The following is a 24,473-nucleotide window of genomic DNA, read 5'->3' on the forward strand; positions in this document are numbered from 1 at the left end:
ATTCAAATGAAGAACCTGACGAGTAAGTATTTTTCTCAAATTTTCACAATTACATCCTCTGACATCATGTTCAAGTCAAAAAACACACATCCTCTTAAACCTTGAGCTTTCTTTTATTAGTTTCTATTAAGTTATTATTGTTTTCTTCACTTTTCACCTCGATTTACGACGCATAGAAGTTGGGCAAATAGTGAGCTGAAAATGTAAACAAACATGGCTGACAATAGAAGTAGAGAGCCATGTATTGCAAGGAAGTGAGACAACTTTATTTTTATTTCTGACTTTTAGAAATGACGATTGTGATATTTTGTGAGAGCAGCTTTTAACAGAATTTTGTTCCTTTTTATTTTTTGTAACGCAGTTAGACCCAAATCCAAGTACGAGACGAGGATTATGAAGATGTCACTCCTACCCCTGCTGTTGCAAGTACGAGTACAAGAAAAAGAAGTCATGACGAAAGGTGAGCGGGAATCATATTATTATACTCAATTCAGATGCACTTTGGAAGTATGACATTCTAGAAATAATGAGAAGTTAATAAATTGCTTCAAATGATTGGTATGAAGCAATGTTTTAGTTTCTGAATCTGTGGCTTACAAATAGTGAAGGTAAGAATTTCATGGATTCATAGGAAACATGAGAATCAAATGTGTATGGACTGAGTCAAACTGTCAATATTTGTTTATTTGGTTTACCTTTGACTTATTGAAATTGTTTTTGCAATTCTAATTATTTTTTTATTTAAAAAAAAAATTCATCTCATTTCAGTTCTCAAATTCCATCTCATGAGATTCCTGGCCCTTCTAAACCCAAGAAAGTGCGCCTTGATCCAGGTCCCACAACCCCTGTCCCACCTTTTCGACCTGCACGTGTCTGTGGTCCACATCTACCCAATCATATGTTGCGTAAAGACACTCGCAGGTACCTGAGGGCTGTTGATTTTTTTTTCATTTGTTTTTTTATGCATGAACTTCTGTCTTTTTTGTGTGAATGGACGAATGCTTATGTCGAATCATGTGCTGAAAATAAGCCAACTTTGTATGAAGATGGAATGAACCATAGAATGTGGAGGAGATGTATCGATTGATTGGTTGTTTGGTGTATATGAGTTGTGTGAATGTGGATCGTGCGACTATGTATTGGGCTGGGGAAATGTTAATCAATGGTTTGTGGGGTCGTCATTTTTCGTTTTTTTGGTGTTATAAATGTTTGATGAGTTTCTTGAAAATTTGTGATTTTAGGACAGAGGATAAAAATGATAAGTTAGCTGAGGCCAGATTTAAAATGGATTATATTCGTAGGAAATGTAGGAAACTGTATCAGCCAGAGCAAAATATTTCTATAGATGAGAGAATGATAAAGAATAAAAGGACATATTGTTTTAGACAGTTTATAAATAATAAGCCAACTAAGTGGGGAATGAAGTTATGGGTTTTAGCAGATTCTCGCACTGGCTATACATATAATTTTGATGTTTATTTGGGCAAAGTTGGGGGCAATTCTACATTTGGTTTAGCTTATACTGTTGTCATGAATCTTATTGAATCCTTATGTTATCAGGGATATCACTTATTTGTTGATAATTTTTATACGAGTGTCCAACTTTTTAAAGATCGTGTTGTAAAGGATGTGAGGGCCTGTGGCACAGTGTTAGCAAATAGGAAAGGGTTTCCAGCTAATCTTAAAAATATTAAAGAATGGGAGAAGAAGGCGAAGAAGGCTAAGAGTAAGAGGGGAGACTCAAGGTGGCATAGGGATGGGGATATTTTAGCTTTACAGAGGAAGGATAAGTCATGATGCTAATAATGAGGGGTTAGTACACCGTAGGAGTAAAGATAATGGGGTTTATACAAAGTTACAAGTTCAACAACCAAATTTAGTTAAGACTGTTTTGCCTGTTATGCCAATAAACAATGAACCCCCCACACATCAATACCTCACATACTGCATCATCACCTCTTCGCACCCATGATACTTCATCGCCTTGAAATACTCCATCACTCCTTGCCGACCATGAAGCATCTTTCATTTCCAACGACCACAACTATTCCGTAACCAACACACCACTCAGACTCATATTACTTCCCCAAATACCCAACCTTTAACTCCAAGCTCCCCCATTGTTAAAAGGACTCGTAATACTTGTGATAATTGTTTTGTTGTAAAAAAAAACGCATCACTGGCTCTGCTATAGATGCACAAGATAAACTGAAAGTGATGTGATTGGAAAATAAGTTTTTGAAAAAGAAATATGCCATAAAGCCACAAAGCGTATAAACCAGGATAAACAAAGAAAATCCTCAAGAATTCTAGCTCTGAAAGCTGAATTTAAGGCCCTAAGAAATGAGAACACAGCTTTCCAACAAAAAAAATCTAAATCAGGATCATACTATTCAGATTCTTAAAGACACCAACTTGGCTTTGACCAATGAGAACAAACAGCTAATAAAAGAAAATAAAAAATTTACATCTGATCTGAATCAACTGTTTTCCTTGAACAGAGATTTAAAAACAGCTGAAGGATTGTCACATTCAAATTGATCATTATATCGCTCTATTAGAAGAGACTTCAGCGCAATCTTGCTCTATCATCCAAAACAAAACTGGCAACAGTTACTCCTGCTCCATAAGAAAGGTCATTTACAAATGTCTGTCGAATCAGGTACCAGCAGCTACCACTGGCACAGTAGTAATATGTGCAGTTCAATGTCTCACTGGTTCTTCTTTATTGTCAGTCCCAAACATATCGACATTCAGTCTGTTGAAACAATTCTGTCATCTGATGCAATGACCTTATCATGGGATGCCACAACGGTTGATGGACAACACATAAATGAAATACATATTTCAACAAAGTCATCGATACTCATCCTTAATGCAGCTCAATTGCCTGGTGGATGTGCAGAGGATTATGTACATCATACTTCAGACACTTTGGACTGATGGTAGTTATGATCAGCCATTAGGTGCCAATCATTACCCAATTGTTGTCAAGATAGCTGGAGATCGAGGACTGACACTGGTTTGCTGTCCCTCAGTGTGTTGGAAGGACAGTCAACTAGTAAGCATCTTTGTTTTTATATTTTTAATAAATATTTATCTAGTGACCTTTGTGAAATGGCTTTTGACCTCCCTCTCCCTCAACATCACCGAAGAATAAACCCATATCATCCTGCACTTGAAAAACACATCGCTATACAACAATGGAATAGCATGGACAAAAAAATCCACAAACTTTGATGTCACCTTGGGAAGCTACGACAGAGCTATTCCTACTTTCCCAACAGCAACATCTTGATGTAAACATTGGACTATACAGAGACGACGGGCTCGCATTGTACAATAAAAGACTGAGGCAGACTGAAATTATAAAGAAAAAAATTGGTAAAATCTTCCAGGACAACAATCTTAAAATTACCATCGAAGCCAACAAAAAGACATTTGATTTCCTTGACATAACTATCAACCTGAACAACGGCACCTACCAACAATGGGCAGAGAAGATGGGTTGTATAGAGGAAGCTCTGATTGAGACTTATTTCACGAAAGGTACTCTTACGAAGTCGCCTTTCATGGCTTTCAGGACCTCTACAACCTTGAGTATAGGAAGTGCCTCAAGCATGGACGATTGTTTCTGTATGATCTTTCTTTTAGCCTATAGTGTTTCATGTTGAGCGACTATTATACAATCGGTCTGCTCTCAAAGAGTACTTTGTCCAGGAGAAAACTGGCCACATGTCCACTTTATCAAAGGCCAAAGCTGACAACCCAGCCAGATTCTTCAAGAGTCCAAAAAACAAACTACAGGCAATGTTTCAACTGTTTTACATAAAGTTGTTTTCTTCAATTCTGGTGAGGTTCCAGGCTGAGGAATCACTTATTCATAGGCTGTGGTTCTCAATAGAGGAGTTGTTGAAGAAACTTCTGAAGGTAGATGCCATGCTTGGATCTGACATCACTAAGGTTGGTTGTTTATTTTATTTTAGAGGGAATAGTTTGTCAGACCTGTTCATAGGGGGTGACTCAAACTTGTGTATTGTGAGGTGTCAATATCATTTTCATGTGCAGGTTGTGTTGATGTAACTTAAAATTAAAAGATGTCAGCTTGCCTAGCTGCAAATACTACAAAGTCGGAAAAAAAAAAAGTCTGCGGTGCGATTCCTGTTAACACTCATCTCAATAGGAGCCCAACTCTTTCTGTGCCTGTGGAACAGGAGTTGGCTGAGTGTTTGATGGTGCCGGTGCAACTGGGGATGGGGCTTCACGAAAGTGGAGGTTAAAGACACTGTGCAAGAATATGTGATTACCAATGATCTCGAAAACACTTTCACAGAAAATCATCCAGGCAGAAATTGGTTGGACAGTTTTCTTCAGTGTCATCCGATCGATCGTATGACTATGAAAAACTGAGCACCTTAGTAGCTCAAGAGCAGAGGGTGAAGATCCAGAGGTTATTAAAAAGTGGTTTACTCTGTTAGATTCAGTCTTGGTCGACATTGGTGTGAAAGCCTTGCCTTGCCTAGTCAGATTTTCAATTGCGATATGTCTGGATTTGAGACGGATCCAAAATCCCAAGTCATTCCAAAAATGTGAAATATTCACTAATGGATAATCACGATTACCACTGACCTTGCCATCAAACAAATATAAAGACTGTATTTTGTCTTGCACAACTGGCGAACAATCACATGTTTTAGACAATGGACAATGGATTGGGGAAAGGAGACAGGAGCACAATTAATTTTCCACCTTACCCCCATCTTGAAAATCAATAAAAGTATAATTTTACTCCGGAATAGTTTGTCAGACCTGTTCATAGGGGGTGACTCAAACTTGTGTATTGTGAGGTGTCAATATCATTTTCATGTGCAGGTTGTGTTGATGTAACTTAAAATTAAAAGATGTCAGCTTGCCTAGCTGCAAATACTACAAAGTCGGAAAAAAAAAAGTCTGCGGTGCGATTCCTGTTAACACTCATCTCAATAGGAGCCCAACTCTTTCTGTGCCTGTGGAACAGGAGTTGGCTGAGTGTTTGATGGTGCCGGTGCAACTGGGGATGGGGCTTCACGAAAGTGGAGGTTAAAGACACTGTGCAAGAATATGTGATTACCAATGATCTCGAAAACACTTTCACAGAAAATCATCCAGGCAGAAATTGGTTGGACAGTTTTCTTCAGTGTCATCCGATCGATCGTATGACTATGAAAAACTGAGCACCTTAGTAGCTCAAGAGCAGAGGGTGAAGATCCAGAGGTTATTAAAAAGTGGTTTACTCTGTTAGATTCAGTCTTGGTCGACATTGGTGTGAAAGCCTTGCCTTGCCTAGTCAGATTTTCAATTGCGATATGTCTGGATTTGAGACGGATCCAAAATCCCAAGTCATTCCAAAAATGTGAAATATTCACTAATGGATAATCACGATTACCACTGACCTTGCCATCAAACAAATATAAAGACTGTATTTTGTCTTGCACAACTGGCGAACAATCACATGTTTTAGACAATGGACAATGGATTGGGGAAAGGAGACAGGAGCACAATTAATTTTCCACCTTACCCCCATCTTGAAAATCAATAAAAGTATAATTTTACTCCGGTCTCTCTCACTCACCCCCCCCCCCCCCCCCCCCCCCTTTTTGTTGTTTTTTTTTTACATTTTATCATTTTCATGCATTTTGAGAATCGGAATTTTAGAGACAATGGCAGAGGGGCAGAATGGAAGAGAGATAATAGGAATGATTCTGCCAAATTCGGAAGTGTTGGTAGGAATGCCTGGGTTATTCCATCCAGTCTTCCCTTGGAATAGACCCTAAAGACAAGTTTCCCCCTATGGGATAATTAAAGGGATTTTTATTTATTTATTTGACAGACTTCCAAACCCAATTTGCCAAATTTAGGGGCATACCTGGAAAAGACAGTCTGAACTTTTTTCAAACTCAGATTTGCTTTTTACACCACTCTCAATAGCTTTTAGGTTAGCAGAACAATCAACAAAATCTTCTGGTACTTTTTAACTGAGGCAAACCAGATTAAGATTTAAAAGAAACTGTCAGTGGTGAATTTGACAATCAAAAGTTGACTGTAAAAATGTAAACAAAAGCCCTTTTCAGTAACTATTAAATATTTCATGGTCGTTAAAAAAACGGCAAGTAGATCTTTTGTACAATTTTGGTTGGGAGTATCGACAGTCACATATCTTTCTTTAGATCCATTTTTATTTGTGATTAAAAAGAATTAGAAGTACTCAGCATTTCACTAAATCTGGATGGGAAAATAAATTCAAAATTTGGCTGTGATTGAATTTGCATACTTTTTCATCAGTAAAACACAGATAAATCGTAAACTGAAGTATATGTCGTATCAACTTCATACCATCACAGCTGATATTTTTACTGACATTGAATTTGATTGATGGTGGTAAATCACTGCTCTTGCTTCAAGTATGCCTGTCCTCACGTCACTGGTGCACCTGTGAAATGATGACCCTGAATCTCTGCAACCATTGTTCAAAGGTCAAACCCTCCATTACCACCCATGGTGTTGTGTGCTGGGCCGGTTGTTCCCACCTGGATAAAAACACAAAATGAATAATTAGAGGGAGGAGGAGGAGGAGGAGAAGGAGAAGAAGAAGAAGAAGAAGAAGAAGAAGAAGAAGAAGAAGAAGAAGAAGAAGAAGAAGAAGAAGAAGAAGAAGAAGAAGAAGAAGAAGAAGAAGAAGAAGAAGAAGAAGAAGAAGAAGAAGAAGAAGAAGAAGAAGAAGAAGAAGAAGAAGAAAAAGAAAGGTAATAAGGAAGAAGGAAGGTAATAAAGATAAAGCAGTAATGTCTCCTGAAAAAACCTTACCATGCTTTAACATGATTTGGGAGTTCATCATTAACCCTATGACTCCATCTCTGCAACATGTCATCAAGGCGTCTTAAGCGAGGTAGAGAGCTTTCTTGGAGTCGCACATCATGCTCTCGACTACTCTGAATTAGGTCTGAAACAGTCAGAATGTAAACTATTTGATAAACAATGCAAAGGCCTGATGACTTATGTCGGAAAACAAAAAACAAATTATCTGATCTTTTGCCATCAGACATGAATTGACTTTCAAGATTTAAGTCATAGAGTTTAAAAAACATAGAAAATGGAAAAATAAATACAAGATCACAGAAGGTGTCCGTTTAAACAATCCTTTGTTTCTGAATTTTGGAACAATATAAAAATTCTTTTCAAAAAGAACTATTACGTTCATGCTGTCTGAACAAGGAATGTAATAAATTAATTACAATCACAATCAAGTCCAAGCAAAAGATCAAATTGCAACTGAATTTAAAATGGTGCCACGTTTCAGAGCTGACTTGACAGCACTGGTAATGAACATGTCATGACTAATCAAGCAAACAAAAAAAAAAGGATTTTAAACAAGAGAAAACAGAAGTTGATTGCACTTCAAGCCAAATCTGAGAAGTGAAAATCAAAGCTTCACAGGAGAAAATATACAAGAGAGATATTGGAAATATTTTGAAAATATGATGACAGACAATGACAGTATAAATGTTCAATCTTCAATGGCTTGTATTTACAAAAACGCCTCACAGGCCAATCACTGCTTATTGTTCAATTATAGTCCAATCAAAACAGGTAACAGCTACAGATTACTTTGACGAACAAGTGCTTTCAAAACTGTTGCAGGACATTCCAGTCATTTATTGTTCGTGGGAAAAAGCTGTGTTTGTATGTTTGTGTTCTTGTACATCGTTGAAATATTGTGATGCATTGTATATGCATAGAGTATTTATCTAATTTGCTTTTTATGTAGTTTGGGGTGATGATGGGTCCTTTTGGGTCGTTGATGGTTTTGTGTGAGGTAATAATACGGAATACTTTGAACCAGGTTTTCAATGGTTTCCATTCAAGTGACTGGAGGGAGGACATGACACAACTCAGGTCTCTGGATTTGCGTCCGGTTGCAAATCTTGCAGCTGCACTCTGTACTTTCTCAATCTTGTCTATGTCCTTTTCTGTGAAGGGGTCCCACACAGCACTCGCATATTCTAATATAAGGACTGATTTTTTTTTTAGTTCCATTTGAGCAGGAAACTACCTTTAAATAGAAAGAAAATTCTTAATCACGCTAAAGGATTGATGGTTATAAACAATGAGGATGTCAAACCTCTATGATGTTGAGGATCATCCTGGACACCAGCCTTCCTGCACATGGAAATACGATCTGCTTCCATTTTCTCTTGAGTCAAGAGAGCCTGTTGAATGCAATCCTGGATGTATAAGATGTGGGACATCAGCTGGTCTGGAGACTGAAATACAAAGGAAAAAAAAAAACGAGGATCAAGGAGAGGTAGAGTTTAGATAAGTAAAAAGGGACTCCCTTGGGTGAGGGAAATGTAAATATAGCATTATATTCTAGTACATATATCAACAAATCAAAATTTTTAAAAAGGAGGTAGCATTGCAGTGTCTCTACTAACCTGAAAAATAAATACAAATGAAAAAAAAAATTATACCATAAAAACAACAGTAACAGAGAAAAACTATAAACAAATTATTAAATAAATAGTTATGTCATTAAATTAGTTGATAGTGTATGTACAAGTAATTATAAATAAACATAAAAGAAGACATTTGTTTACTGGGACATTTCAAAGTCAGTAACAAATGCTTTTATCTCAAAGACACATAGGTAAAACCTTTTGCAAATGTGATACACAAAGACCAAGATAATGGACACGAAAAGAGTATAAACATTCAAGCAAACTGCTCTATGATGCATTAAAAACATTTTTATAAATTACAAATTATCTATTTACAGTTAGTGACAAAAACAAGAGAATTACAAATCATCTATTTACAGTTAGTGACAAAAACAAGAGAATCACTAATGTCAATCTTTTTCAAGACCTATTGCTATGTTTTCAAGATTTTGGTTTTGATTTGTTGATGTAATAGATTTGGGACTAAATTTGATATAACTTTGAAATCTCAAGATGATACCATTTCCATGGAAGCACCTTGCAATGCCTTCGTCGGTAGTGTAGCAAAAATTGGTCTTGAATTTATGACTCACAGTGTCTTAGAAACATGCAGATAAAGCCTTTGTTTTATGAACTGATTTAATCCTTTTGGTTTTGTATGCAGACCTGTCACTCAGGCAATAACAAAATCAGTATGAAACAAGGATGTCAAACTTGTAACATATTTCTTTATAACTATACCAAACCATATTGCAACCATCTTTATAACTAACTATACCAAACCATATTCCAACCCGTCGAAAAGTTTGGGCACTATTGGCATTTAATGTCAAAGGAAAGTTGCCATGTTTATTATTTTGATGAACTGCACATACCAATTGAACACACGAGTTTTATGTGAAATGTGAAAATGACCAATACAAATAAGCAATGGTGTTACTTGCTAAACATACCTTGTATTCATGGAACTGCAAAGCTTGGCACAGCATGGAGTAAGTCTGGACACTTCCCCTTGATCCAAGGACAGAAGATGGGGAAATCGACAGGTCAAGGACACTAGCCCTCTCACCACTAAAAAGAAAGCAGGACATGAGATAAGGGTATAAGAACATACAATAAATGAGCTCTATTCATTAAGAACATTCTTAAAAATGATTATAAACATTATAAACAACTTTTTTAAAAAATAAGGATAAAAGAACAAGGGAAAAAGCTAAGACTATAATCAATTGCACATAGCTTTACATTCTAGTACACAATTCAGTATTGAAACATCTGCATCACTCGACTCGTGCATAATAAAAAGTTTCATTCTAATGTAAAATAAAAAGGTGCCACTGTGGTTTTTCAATAAAATAAAATATCACTTTAACCTTGTTATTTTATATTCAGTAAAATTGCAACTTAATTCATGTGTAGGCCTACAATCTCAAAGCATAATTATGTCAGAGTAAATTAAATGATAAAAATTTATTTTACAGAAAAAAAAAAAAAAAAATTAATGTGAAACTTAAATATTTTTTTGGATTTTTGATGTGAATGATTGTAGTTTTTTTTATTGGAAAAAAAAAAAAAAAAAAAACAAAAAACTTTGTATTTCTGATTATTCTTAATCTAAACGTATTTCTAGTTAGCTGCTCCACCCCAGCAATACCAGATTGTGGATTAAATAATTTATGACGTTTATAATTCAGACAAAACATTAGTGAAAATTATAAGAATTTTTCAAATAATTATTTATTTATATAAGTACCCAAGACTTATCTCATATTTTGCTTTGACATCTGCTTATAATTTAGCAATCTATTTAAAAGATAAGTTATTTTTTTGTCAAGACTAATCACTTGACAACATGTCGGATGGACTTCAAATTTTGCATAGAAATTCTGTTTCATTGTAATAAATAATAAATGACATTTTTATTCATTTATGAACACAGATTTTTTTCTATAATATTCCTTTCATAGCCTTTCAGATATTCCATTGAAAAGCACAGGCATTTTACTGGCAAATTATAAAGAAACAGCATCACTGAATTGGCTTATACCTCACAACAAAATGACTCACCTGTCCAAAGCTAAACTTAGAAAACAAAGTAAGGGTAAGGGACGGAATTTCATGATCTCTCCGTCAAGACTACCCATGAGGTCAGAGGTCATGCTTTCAACTAAACACAGGTGGCTCGTGAAGGGTCTTGAGGCCAAATAAGACTTGCACTGAATAAAGGCAAAGAAAAAATGGATGTAAACAACAGGAGTCAATATGCTATGCAAGTTAAACCATTTGCGATACATATGACCTTTGATTCCTTAGTCATGAACCCCAGATGGTTAAATATATAATCAACAAAGCCACTCTTTCCATGCCTTTATCTCCTTCCTGATCTTTCCAAAGTTCAGTGTCTTTTATGACAGTCAATTTCTTCTCAAATACCCAACAGTCTTCACCTCTTTATCTTTAACAATGGGTTCCATTTTTTGCCATCTTTGAATACTCTGAAATATTGCATGATAGCTTGCTAAGTTATGCTCTAACCATCTCCATCCTATTCTCCTTATTTTCTGTTCAATTTGAACAAATATAGTTTATATAGTTTCAATTAATCTACTCACTAAACTGGAAGCCAGGTAGCCTAATAGGCTGAACAATGGCTAAATACAAAAAGGCCTTCAGCAGTGTCATTCCTTTTTTTTTTTAAATGGTTTTTGATAAGATTACCGTTTAGATTTAGATCTAATGAAAGTTGTTTTTTTTGATGTTGTTGTTGTATTTTAGCATCCGACACTAAGGGTGGAAAGAAATGGTCCAGTTCACACTGCATAAAAAAAAAAAAAAAGTATTCCCTTAGAGCCATGGATCCAAAGTTTATGTAACATTAAAAAAATAGTAGCAACAGTCTTTCACAAAGTACTTTCCACTATGTCTAACAGTCCCAGGAACCCAAACACTGCTGGATGGATAGAGGTCAGAAAACATCAAAATTGGTCCCTTAGCTTGTGAAGCGAATGCTCTATCAACTGAGCATACGGAACCCCTTTACTCTACAAAACAAAACAAAACAAAAAAAACTATGTCTAAAACAGGTTCTATGAGCTGGACGACTCTTAAACTTAAAAGACGATCATTGTTGTTAACTGACCTGTTCCTTCAGTTTGTCTAGCCGACTGGGAGCGCTGCTGTTGTATCTAGCCAGGGAGCCAAGAATACTTTGCTTGTTTTCCTGTGGAAAAATAGTCAGACTGGTGGTAATAATCAGAACATAACCAAAATAGAGTTGGTCTAGACACTAATTTTCTGATTGCCTATGATTATTTGTGCCTTTAGTTTTATCAAGTTAAGCTTCACTTGCAATGCTTAGGAAACCAACTCAATGCTTAGGAAACCAACTATCTTAGTCCTTTGACAAAATAGAATTCCAAGTTTTACCTCACCAGCGATTAACTTCAAAGCTTGTTTTCACAGAAGTTATCAAAATACATTTCATTAATCATATCCATAGTTTTATTGTCTATTTTTAACCAAGGTAATTGAATTTAATGTTATAATGTTTGTTACCATCAGAAATTGAACGGCTAGTTTGTTACCTATTATTTTCCGCTCTTATTTACACAAACAAAAACAAAAACACAAATCAATCCAATCACACACACAAACACAGATGCACAAAATTGTTTTCTAAAGTTTTACTATTTTATACACAATTCATCACTTTAATTTTCACTATGTGTAGCTTTATTTGAAAACAGAGCCAAAGGAAAGATTAATATGGATACTTAAATAATGTTTTCTTTAAGGTAAATAAATATGCTGTGGATATCCTAATCTGGTAGGTCAGTTTCTGTGAAAATAAGATCTACTTTCTGTAAAAAGATCTATGTGACAGCATGATTCAACAAAAACTCACAACTATCTTCTTGAATTCCTGAATCTGAGAAAATTTGTTCTTAAGCTCTTCATGTTCTGCCTTGCCCTTGGCTATTTTACCGGCCAATATATGCATTTCTTGCTTCAGGCAAGGGGTGACAGCTTTTTCTGATGCAAGGTGCAAAAGCAAGTCTGCATAAGCCCTTCAATATAAGGTGAAAAAGAATGGATAAAAAAAGGGGTCAATTTTGACAACATAAAATCGCAGTGAAGGTAAGTCGTCCTTCCAGGCCTAGAAGTGATTCAGGAAAATATTTTTCCCTGCTTTTTCCCGGTTTTTTCCAGGCTCTAGGGAAAATTTTAAGGTAGTAATTTTCAAGCATATTCATCAATTCTAGACCAGTTACCACTACCTATATATATATATATATATATATATATATATATATATATATATATATATATATATATATATATATATATATATATATAGAGAGAGAGAGAGAGAGAGAGAGAGAGAGAGAGAGAGAGAGAGAATCAGAAAAGAGGGGGAAATTATTGACTCGTAGTACATATTACTATAACAAGCCATCCAGTATCTAAGCCTACACCATCCGTGGGAAAAAAAAAAGGAAAAAAAGAGAGAGAGAGAGAGAGAGAGAGAGAGAGAGAGAGAGAGAGAGAGAGAGAGAGAGAGAGAGAGAGAGAGAGAGAGAGAGAGAGAGAGATGTGAGTGAAAAAGAGAGTGGCTGAGACTGAGAGAAAGAAATATATTGACTCTGGCTATTAACACTTGGACGTATTCCTGTAAAGTCTAGGCCTCCTACAACATGCAAAAAAAAATATTTAAAAAAAGAGAGAGACAGATCGAGAGAGAGAGAGAGAGAGAAGAGAGAGAGAGAGAGAGAGAGAGAGAGAGAGAGAGAAATGGGGAGAAAAGAGACAAAGAGAAGAGAAATCAATAGAGAGAAAAAGACATTTGAATATTACTATGAGAGAGAAAGTAGCGTCCAAAGACTTGTGGCCTACTTATTGAATTGCACATGAATGAAATAAAGCTAGTTAATCTAGAGACAGACAAAACAAACTTAGTACAAATTACAATGAGCAAACGACCTTAATCTGCCATCTCCAAATAATTGAATAACAAGTCACGAAAATTAATTAAAGTAGCCCAAGGACGTCGACCGTCTTTCTTAGCTTAGCTAACAATCGCATTCATGACCAAGTCAAAAACACACAAAAAAAAACAAAAAAACACACACTCACACACACACACTACTAAGATGAGGGGAGGGATGGTGTGTTTCTATCACTCTTGTCTTGTCGACAATGATGAGTCAACTGAGTGAATCAAGCGTCTTTAAGTCTTTGACCAATCACAGGCTATCTAACCGAACCGGCTGGTCGAAACAAAGACGCTTCTCGCCGTCGATGTATTACGCTATTGTTGTGCAAGTGGCAAGGAATATAACACCTTTTTGAGTAGGCCTAAAAGCTAAAATCTAAAAGTAAAAAATATAATTCTGAGGAATTTGAAAGTCACATTGTTGAAATCGGCTTGAAAAAAGAACAACATTGGTCCTTGTTTCAGAAAAATCGGTTGAAAACCAACTGTTTTACGAATAAATTCGATTTTAAAAATTGCTTTTGTTTATTTTCGATTTTTTTAGCAACTTTTTTATTTATCGGCCGATTTTCTTGATTTTTATATCATTCTTTATATCTCAATGAGACGAGATCAGTGATATACTTTGTTTGTTTCAAATGTAACTACAACATAATTTGGTTTTTTTACTTATCAACCGTGCCTGGATAATTTATTCAACAACTGACGCAACTATCCCATTGCCGTCTTCCAGTGTTTCAGCGATGACTCTAAACCACTTTAATTACGTCATGCACAGGAAACATGGTAAGTCTGTGTACTCTACGAATTCAGACCGGACGTTGCTGATTGGGTCGATCGTCATAACATAGGGCCTAGTAGTGTGAGGAAACCATAAGAGGCTGCTGCCATGCTCTAAGCCGATCGTTCGCAGGAAGAATACATGTTGGGTTGTTGTTCACCTAAATTTTTCTCACGGCTTTTTCCCGGCCCCAGACAATTTTCACCGATTTTCCCGGCTTTTCCCGGTCGGGAAATTTCAAAATAAAGTTCCCGGCTTTTCCCGGTTTTCCCGGCCCACTTCGAGGCCTGTCCTTCCCTCAACTAATTTCCCCAACATAAAATTTTATTTGCTAGTAATTTACTTTTAGCACACTTCGGGGTTGCGACATGTTTTACGAAGAAATTTTTTAAAATTAATAATATTAAAATATAAATAAATAAAAAGAAAACAAATCAAAGAGACAACTAATTCATTTTATTTCACAAGTATTTGATCATGTAACAATGTATTCCAGCAGGTTATCATTTCTCTTTTCTTTTCTTTTTTTTTTGCAAATAATGCAAGTAAATAATACTTCAAGACACATTTAGTTAGAACCTCAAACGCAATAGCACAACTTAAGGTACATTAGCCCTGCTGATTCTAGTCCAGTCCTGATTCTTCTGGAAATAAAGGTCTGTGAATGGGTGTGCGAATTGTGGAACAAAACATAAGAAGAATTTCTTAATTTCCAAAGTAATGACTATTAACTTACATTAATAATTCTTATAAAATGTAGTTTTAACATTAAAATTAAATAGTATGTAATTTGGGAGAATATGCTCACTGAAACAAAATTCTGTAAAAAAAATAAATAAATAATTGTCATTGAAAACTTATAATGAAAATGCCCTCACTCTGCTTGCTTTACCAGACTAGGGTTACCTCCCAATGCTTTGACCACCAGTTTGTGAATTTCTCCCCTCATGTCGTCAAGCTGTGCCTCAATCTTCCAGCTTTCACACAAATACTTTTGTTCTTCCGACCAACGCATTACATGATTTAAGTGGCTTGCCTGGAAAAAATGAATTAGTATATATTTGCAATTGTTTTATGTTTTAAAGGGTTTTAAGACCCTTGCAACATATTTAGGTAATTTCAGCGCCAGTAAAGAGAAAGTAGAACAATAAGTAAAAATAATTATAGACTTACAATTAAAAGTGCCAAAAAATAAGGCAAAGGAGACGGTTCAAATAAGGATCAAAAGGAGATTCAAAAAGCCCCATTCAGACACAGGTACAAAATCTAACTCAGAGGAATACAATCAAATATTAACAAAATCTATTCAATTTAAAAAATAACTAAGCAGAACACAAAAGAGAGATGATTCACAAGGAAAAAAAATATAATCTCTCAAAACAAATACTACTCATTTGACTGTTTCTCCCTCAGCAAAGGACTCAACCATTCCAAGACAAGGACAGAAAGCAACTAGAAAGGGAAAATATATAGGGGACAGAAGACACAGCAATAGTAACCTCACCGTCCACCATGAGAGGCCAAAATACCCCACCAAGATATTTTATGATTAAGTTAGTTTCCCAAAAGATATTATAAAAAATGAAAAAGATGACCAAATCTTCATTAATATCTTTTGTGAGCTGTCCAATCTCTATGTGATTGAATACATATATACTCTGAATATCAGATTTGACATCACAAATTCATACAATACTTCATAAGAAACAGAGTTGGTGTGACTACTTACTCATTTTCAATTCTATTACTATTGAACGTTTGGATAGCTACAATTGCCGTCTTTTTGGTAATAGATGTAATTTTGGATAGATACAGGTGCCATCTTCTTGAGAATACATGTAACTGAAATGCTCATGTAAACAAAACAATGAAACCATTACTTACTTGCAACAATTTTTGTACACCTTTGTGCACTGAATGAATCTTTGATTCATCAAAGACATGACCTTTCTTGTCCAATGAGAAACTGTAAAATCACAAAACAGATGACAAATGTTACCTTATGATAAAATGCTTTAAGAGTATTACATATTTACTTTTATTTACTTTTATATATTTTTTAAAAATATTCTATTTACTTATAAGAATAATTTGACATCGCACATGTTGAATTCAGAGACTGATAAAAAAATAATGAATTTCTACTTAAAAAAGCAACCCATCACTCAACACCCTCAGGACAAGTTATAATTACCAAACAATGGATTCCCCGTCAAGAGCTTGGCAATTAGCCCCATTAAAAGAAAAAAGAAAACTAAACTGAACCAATCTGCTAAAATCGTATTGTTTAACCTGAATGAAAAAAAAATCATAAAAAAAAAATCATCTGAAAATAATGCAATTTGGTATACGATGAGATGGCCTCTGTTCTTGCTCAATAAATATTGATAATTAATGCGACACCAAAATCCTACCTTAAATCCTGAACCTCTGATTGGATATTAACTCTGACTGTATCCTCCCTAACTTCTTTGGAACATGACACAGTGTGCGTAATCAGTGAATCAACAAGGGTATTGATACTATAACATTTGTGTAGGTCGGCCACTTTGTCAAACATGCTCTTCTTGTTGTCTTCTCTGGGAGTGAGGGAGGAGAGGGTGGTACAGTAATATTATAACAAAGTTTTCATTTAAATGGAAACTATTTCAGAGAGTCATTTAGCCATTTTTGGAATCATAATGAGATTTGGAAAACTTCTTTTCGGCTAATGCAAGGCATCCAAATTATTTCAAAGAGAGAAAAAGCTATTCTTAACGCAACAGTGCGAAAATGAGATGTGCATGTACTGAGGATTACTAAATCATTGCAAAGAAAACTCATTATCAATTCCCTTTCAGATTTTGTTACCACTTAATACAATAGTAGCACTTACTTAACTTACTCTTTCAAGTAGATACTGACTTTGATTTTAGTAGCCAAATTTCATTAAAATACTGTCTAGTTTTTATTTTGGTCACTCGATACATGTATTTGAAGGTGTAACAAAAGGCTGATACTTTCAAGATGTTTGACAGACAACAATATTAAATAATTTTGAAGAACTATGGAAGGATTTAGTTTTAATCAGTTTCTCTGAAAAGCAATCCAAAATGTGAGGGCTTGGCACCCAAAGAACAACTTCTCTAAGTGTTGAAAGTGTTCTTGCTACTTTGTCATTCCCTTTATTCTTTTACTCATTTTCCAGATCTCTTGCCATCAGTTAAGCCTGAGAAACAGATGAAAGCTAGACCATTTCTGTATTTAATACTGATTTCCTTTCCCATTAACCTACAAAAGCGACCTTTTGTCCCAGACTAAAATATAACCATCACTTACTCTATGTTTTTATGCATCTGATTTGAATGGAGGCACTCACTTATATCCTTACATACTTTGCGTACATCATGCTGAAAAACAAAAAACAAATAAGATTACATTGATTTAGAGACCGAAAACAATTTTTGGATTTCAAAAAGCATCATTGTCACAATTATCTAAAATATCTGGGTAAAAAATAATTTATAATAATTGACATGCTATGAAGTACATTTTAAAGAAAAAAAATAACAAACAAAAAACAAACTTTTCAATAATTAAAACCCCAACAAAACACCGGAATTTGATGGAAGTTGCCCGTAACCCTGAAATTTTTGCCACAGACCAGATTTTTTTTTCAGTGGAAACTGGAGTTTTAACATCTCTGTGCAATGTTAAGCATTTGTAATCAAAATGGCAATACAATATGACTGTTATTTAGCAAATACAAATGGTTTTTTATTCAACTAACAGAAAAAGTAATCAAACACTTACACAACTTTCAGTCTCTAAATCTGTATGTGATACATCAACACCACTGGTATAGAAATTGTTTTTCTCTGCTTCTTTCCTGAAATAGACACAATGCAGAGATACATTATTACAAAGTATCCATAAATAATATTATTTTGGTACCAGTGATCTTTTTTTTTTAAATCAAAATTTATTAAAACAAAAAGATACTTTTCCTCACAGCATCAAACCAACTTTTAAAAATACTACAAACAACATTGCTTTTAAAAGAATGAGCTTCATAGAAACAGCAAGGAAATTTGAAAAGGAAAACGACATGAATGACATACAAATTGAAGAAATTTAGCCATCATTTTACCCACCCTGGGACAGGACATAAAATACCAGATATTATCACTAATTATACAAGGTTTGAAAAGTAAGGAACCAAATCATAAGTCATACTTGGAAACTGTAATACGACATATTGAGGACAATTACCCAAAAGACTGGATTAGGATATATATATATATATATATTGAATCGTGTTTGATACAAATATGGTACGAAAAGTGCTCGACATGTAGTAATGGAGCGAATTATTATTTTTAAAAATATTTACCACAATGTTTGAGACAGTCTACATTAATGTTTCAGGCTTAATTTGCCATCGTCAGGACTGAGTTGTTTTGTTGACTGTTGTTGTTTCTTGAAGTGGTTCCGGTTTAAAGTTAATTAACAAGAATTTCCGCCGATGTGGACACGTTCCGTACATCTCACTTTTCGTGTTGAGTGTGCTTCATGAGGGTGTTTGATTATAGTACATTTCTCTTCCAGGCATAAGCTACATGGTTTTGATGTTGGTGTGTATCCTGTTGCTTTAGATAAAATTTTCCATGAAATGTTGTGGTCTAGTTTGTTGTCTTTTAATTTCCAAATATGTTCGCTGAGTTTTGTGGATGTTTTTTTGTTAGTGTTTCTAAATGTTCAGGTGTGGAGGTTGTATCTTGTTTTGAAATTATTTTCTGTTAGTCCTACATATTTTTCTTGCTTGTTTTAGTTTCTGTGACTGTGGCTTGGTAAATTAAACTTGATTCTAAGCATTGTTTGTTTAGCGGGCAATGTTCTTTATTTCTGCAGTTGCATTTTCTGGTGGGTGGGTTTTGCTCTTGTCGGTGGTTTATTAATATTTTTTAAATTTATTTTTAAAAAAAAATAAACCACCGTAGACTGTCTCAAACATTGTGGTAAATATTTTTAAAAATAATATATATATATATATATATATATATATATATATATATATATATATATATATATATATATATATATATATATATATATATATATATATATATACACTAGTGCTATGATCAATGGGTGAATAAATCCCAGATCATCCGAATACAAGCAGCGGATCGTAGGAGTCGGCAACTTGTATCCTGCCAGAATTATTTTAGTAAATGGACCAAGATCTAATTTTTTTTTACATTTGAAGGGAACAATAATTCTAAAGATTCTAATATATTCGTAATTATTTAGTAAGAACACCACAAAAGAGTCTTGGCTACAATAATCATTTCATGAGTCATTGCGGCATCGTAGGAAATGAAATCTCTGACACCCTGTCTAAATTGCGAACAAAGCAGCCTCAATAAGAAAACAAGTATGAAATTTGTGAGATCAAATCCCTGATTCAGACCAAGGCCAAAACCTCATGGAACAAGAAGCAACCAAAATATATAAAAAATGACGCCATAAAACATTTCAAAGGACAAAATCAAGTTGCCATTTTCAAACTTCGCTGTGGACATAACAATATCCAACATCACATGTTCAAAGCATTTAAAACTGGAGAGATAGACATTTGTGAATGTGGAAAGGGGAAGCAAGATCCCACACATGTTTTGCAGGACTGAACATGGTACAATGAGCAAACGGCAACCATTTAGCCTGAGAAGACTACACTAAAGTCGAAGCTTTATGGGTCTCAGTACAAGCTTGGGAAGACCAGAGCATTCTTGCATCTTGTTGACCTTCAGGCATTACGACATCATGAGAAGAAAGAAGAACAAGAGGAAGACATTGCTTTTAAATACTTTGGGCTATAAAAAAAGTGAAAATTTATTTTCATGACAATCCTACCTTTTCATCTTGACAGAATCCACTTGACAATCCAATCTGTTGCCATACTCTGTTAACTCTGCCACTTTCTCCTCGCCACATTGACATGATGTCAGAAGTAAATATTTCTTTCTCTGTAAATTTCTCACATGCTCAGCAGCACTTTCAAAACTTTGCGCTTAGTAATAAAAAGAAAAAAGATGAAAACAAAAAAACCCATTAATTTTAAATCATTATTTCTGTGCCTAAAGCCACCTTCGCAAAAAATAATTTTAATTTGAGGAGCAATACAGTGTATTTGCTGTCATGTATAAAACAAAACTTACCTAATTCATATAAAACTTTTACATCAAATCCTGCACGAATTATACAACTTTAATCATAAAAGGCTTGAAAATGTGCTTGTCAAAATACGAAAAACTGAATATATATTTATATAATATATAAAAAGAAAATCAGTAATCTGGAAAAAGCTAGATGGGGTTCCTGGCCTCCCATAGTGGGCAGGAAGGTCACTTATTGTGTCTTCTATACCCCTGTATTTGTTGTCCAACTTGCTTTCTGTCTCTGTCTTAGAATGGGATTACTTGGTTTTATCTATTTCCTGGCCAGGGTCCTTGACGGGGAGGGAAACAGTCTAATGTATTTTAGTTTTGGGATATATTTTTTTCATTGTAAATCATCTCTATATTATGTATTATTATATTTGTTTCTTTGAATAAATAATGTAAGCATTTGAGTGTGTTCCCCTTGGTCAGATCCTCAAACTAAGTACACTGATGGTGTGCTCTTGGAATCTACCTCTGTTCCCTATTGTAACATTCCCCTTTGTCTTACTTTTCTTTTGTGTTTTTAATTGTAAATATAGAGTTCTTTTTAATTTCCTGTTTCCTTCCTTTTTAATGTCACTGAAATTACCTAAATGTGTCATAAGCGCCATAAAACCCCTTAAAACAAAACATACTGAAAAAAGTTCAATCCCTATCATGTTGTTATTATTCTTCCTACCTCCAGTATCCAATCAAGTCAAACAAAATTTAGTCACAATTTTTAAAAAAATAAAATAATAAAAGCTCACTTGCATCCTCCAAAAGTTCTGACACTTGTTTAGTCTCCTTATCCAATATATTCAGTTCATCAGCAAGACGCAATCTCTCAGCCTCCAACTCACATTTCCTTTTTTGCAAGAGAACTTTTGCAGCTTTTGTTTCGTCTGGCAGGAGGTTTTCTTTTCTTTTATAACGAACCCTTTGACTTGAAACACTCAATTAAGGAAAAATAAAAACTTGATTCACTCTAATTTCTTTCCAGATTTCTATAAAAATGACAAGAGCTTTCCAAACATTTCTTATTATCAAAATGTATCAAAATATCCAAACGACATGATTTTTGACAAACAGAATTTCAATTATTATAGTTTTAAACCAATTTTTAAATCAAAATGCACGATTTCAACCCTTCTTTCTAAGAACTGTCACTTTGAAATGCTTTCGATTTGATGTAGGTCAATTAGGTTATATAAAAGACAACATTTTTTTGTATAAATATCTAGGTGAATACCAGATCAACACTTTTCAATGTAACTCTATAAATAGGTGGCAGAGAAACATTTCTATCGAAAAATGTAAAATGTTTCTTTAGATTATCAGTCAATCTCCACCCTCCCCCAAAACTTTAGATCAGAGACTCTCCAATCCACCGCTCTTCTCTCCTTAGGTTATAGAAAACATTACTGACCCACCTAGCATATCAAAGAATAAAAATTTATGGTAAACTAGATGACCCAAATAGGACAGCAGACTTTTCAGACATCTGGGTGCAAGTGCAAGGAAGAAAATTACTCATTCAACATTGTTCCAACTATGCAAGGGTGACACCTGTGCTTCAAATTTTTATCTACAAATTATTATGTGTTGGAGGTCAATTAAAAAGAACCCGACTTAGAAATCCTTGATGCAAATAGCTTGTAACCTCTTTACCAATGACCATTACAGAGATCAACTACGTGGTTTCTAATGCTCACTGAGAACTAATTTCATCCAACATTCATTAATTACTGCTAATATATGGGAACATTTTGAAAAGGATACAGAGCCAAATTCTCTTTTACTTGTTTCACATGCCTGAAAATTTAAAGTAAGAAAGGAATATTAGAAATAAAATTCTAGTTATGGAAAATGGAATGGATCACCCATCTATGATGGGAAATAATGTTACCAAAACTAAGGAGTGAGTCACAAAATAAAAAAAGACATTTCTGATACAATTTTTAATAAATGTCAATTTTTCCTTCAGCCATTTTACTAAATCCTCATGTCTATCTCATTTTAAAAGACAATAAGTTGATTGTAGGTAATGATAAAGACATAAAGGGTCCACCTTATTCAATGAAATTTTTTTTTTAACAAGATAAATAAAAAATCTTTCACTTTATATTGCACAATATCCACTAAATGTGCATAAAGCATGTTACAAAATATTTCAGGCCAACAGCAACACTTAACATATAGGATGAGATTTGATGCAACTAAAATTTCTTTTACAGAGACACCGCTGTTACAAACCAGGTACTGATTTTACATCTGAATGCCGTGAGAGAATGTGAGTAAAGAGCCTTTTCCAAGTACTCGACCTTGCATCATAGAAGGTAGGACTCGAGCCAGGGCCACATCCATTCAAAGTTAATGGCAAGTATCATAACACAAGACCACAAAACTGCACATGAAGCAACACATAAGCACCAATGATCACAATAATCTTAATCTAAATTATGATTTTAAATCATCAACTAAATTTTCAAGGAAAAGAAATAACTTTATTTAATCATGGAGAAATAAATCACAATAACAGATAATTTCCTCTTGAGTAACATCACTAATAATAGAAGACATACAAAACCGCTCTTTCAGTTTATAAAATATTGTCGCAGTTGTCATATGCAGAGCCATATTCATCTCAAATGGAGCATTGGGTCTTAAGTTGCTGGTTCTTAAGCCTTAGTAAGTCACCTCTTTATTATTCTCTATAAAAAAAACTCTGAGGGTTTTGCAATTTTTTATTATGATAAAAGTAGCCATCTCAGTGGTGATGGCTAACTTAAAATGTGTGTAATTTTTTCACTTAACTCCTTTCAAACATTGAATTAGTTTAAATCAGACTCACTTTAGTAGTCTTTCAGGGACAGATTTTATCCCAATTTCTATAGCATGAAATGGACAATAGCTATTGCTTGCTACCCTTGGATAGAATGCAAATTACTTTCCACCAGATCTAATAGACCTAGCTACCCAATCACTGATGGGTGGACAGGGGAATCGGAAATGATCTCCACTTCACCAGAGATCAAGCTCAGTCCCATTACAAGTGAAGTGAGTGCTCTACCAACTGAGCTATCAGGACCCCCGCCTCATTTTAGAATGGACGAAAATTGCCAGTTTTATTTTGGTTGGTTCCTGCCATTACAACGATAAAACTACATCTAATACAAAAGGGCAATAGTCGCTACAAAGACAAGATATCATGAAAAAAAAAAAAAAAACAAGCCTACACTTACATTTTGAATTACCAGTGACTGTGCTGCCGTTTTTGTAAACAAAATGCCCAAAGGCGTCAATAGAATAAACTCACAAACCTTGCCTCAAACAACTACAATAATAAAAGCATTGATATGGATATTTAAGTAAGTTTTATCCATCGAAACTAAGACCGCTGCAATTTATGGGTCAATTATACAGCAGTATTTCAAAAAGGAACTACTAAGTACACTGTTGGGTGTATCATAATTGTCATGATAATCATACTTCTTGACTAAATTGAATATTTCAGTCATGGTTTACGCCCAAAGAGCTCAAAAATGCTATATTAAATCTTAATTGAGATTTTTTTTTTTACTCAAAGTATAACTATGACCAATAGTGAATAAGACACTTATTTTGTCAGTCATCAATAAAAACTTTGGTGCTGATAGAAATGTTATGATTGCATGTTTCCTTGATATTCAAATTAAACACCTTTGAGAAAAGAGAGATGATTAGTTCTGATATGAATATAAGCATGGTCATGAGGAATGGTAGGTGGAATGATGATTGCGAACTTACTCTGATGATTTGGTTTGTCTCAGAAGAAATTCCCAAATGTCTGTGAGAGGTTTTCGACACAACCTGAAATAAAATTGTTTTTAAAATCCCATAAAAAAAAAGAATATCACTCACTAATGCTGTGCTAATGACCAGTCCCAAGAACTGGTCCCAAGGTTCCTTAGCTGAGAACTGGGAACCGGCTCCAAGGTGGAGAATCGTTGGCGATTCTCACTTCTTATAACCTTTCCACGGTCCCAGCGGTTCTCTCTCTT

At 34.6% G+C, this 24,473-nt stretch overlaps 1 protein-coding gene across 2 annotated transcripts in view; it reads right to left on the bottom strand.

Moving 5' to 3' along the window:
* Positions 1–1,181: 1,181 nt before the first annotated feature.
* The window catches only part of LOC144974546 (uncharacterized), a 28,866-nt gene continuing 5,574 nt past the window's right edge, over positions 1,182–24,473 (bottom strand). The window contains exons 2-18 of one of the 2 annotated variants that reach the window (XR_013645759.1): positions 24,220–24,282; positions 22,213–22,245; positions 21,201–21,376; positions 20,144–20,300; positions 18,041–18,116; positions 17,567–17,637; positions 16,663–16,827; positions 16,133–16,214; positions 15,127–15,284; positions 12,379–12,541; positions 11,614–11,694; positions 10,542–10,690; positions 9,428–9,545; positions 8,159–8,300; positions 6,844–6,979; positions 4,810–6,566; positions 1,182–4,005 (exon numbers count right to left, since the gene is read on the bottom strand). Coding sequence is in view for 1 of the 2 variants with exons in the window: in XM_078917515.1 (XP_078773641.1) it covers positions 6,458–6,566; positions 6,844–6,979; positions 8,159–8,300; positions 9,428–9,545; positions 10,542–10,690; positions 11,614–11,694; positions 12,379–12,541; positions 15,127–15,284; positions 16,133–16,214; positions 16,663–16,827; positions 17,567–17,637; positions 18,041–18,116; positions 20,144–20,300; positions 21,201–21,376; positions 22,213–22,245; positions 24,220–24,282 (1,879 nt within the window). In the remaining variant the exon portion in view is untranslated. Of the gene's footprint in view, positions 6,567–6,843; positions 6,980–8,158; positions 8,301–9,427; positions 9,546–10,541; positions 10,691–11,613; positions 11,695–12,378; positions 12,542–15,126; positions 15,285–16,132; positions 16,215–16,662; positions 16,828–17,566; positions 17,638–18,040; positions 18,117–20,143; positions 20,301–21,200; positions 21,377–22,212; positions 22,246–24,219; positions 24,283–24,473 lie in introns of both variants that reach the window. The other variant, XM_078917515.1, reaches the window with a different exon arrangement.

Source organism: Berghia stephanieae, chromosome 6 (assembly GCF_034508935.2).
Source record: "Berghia stephanieae isolate SIO BIC M18660-M18661 chromosome 6, UCSD_Bste_1.3, whole genome shotgun sequence".
NCBI lineage: Eukaryota > Metazoa > Mollusca > Gastropoda > Nudibranchia > Aeolidiidae > Berghia > Berghia stephanieae.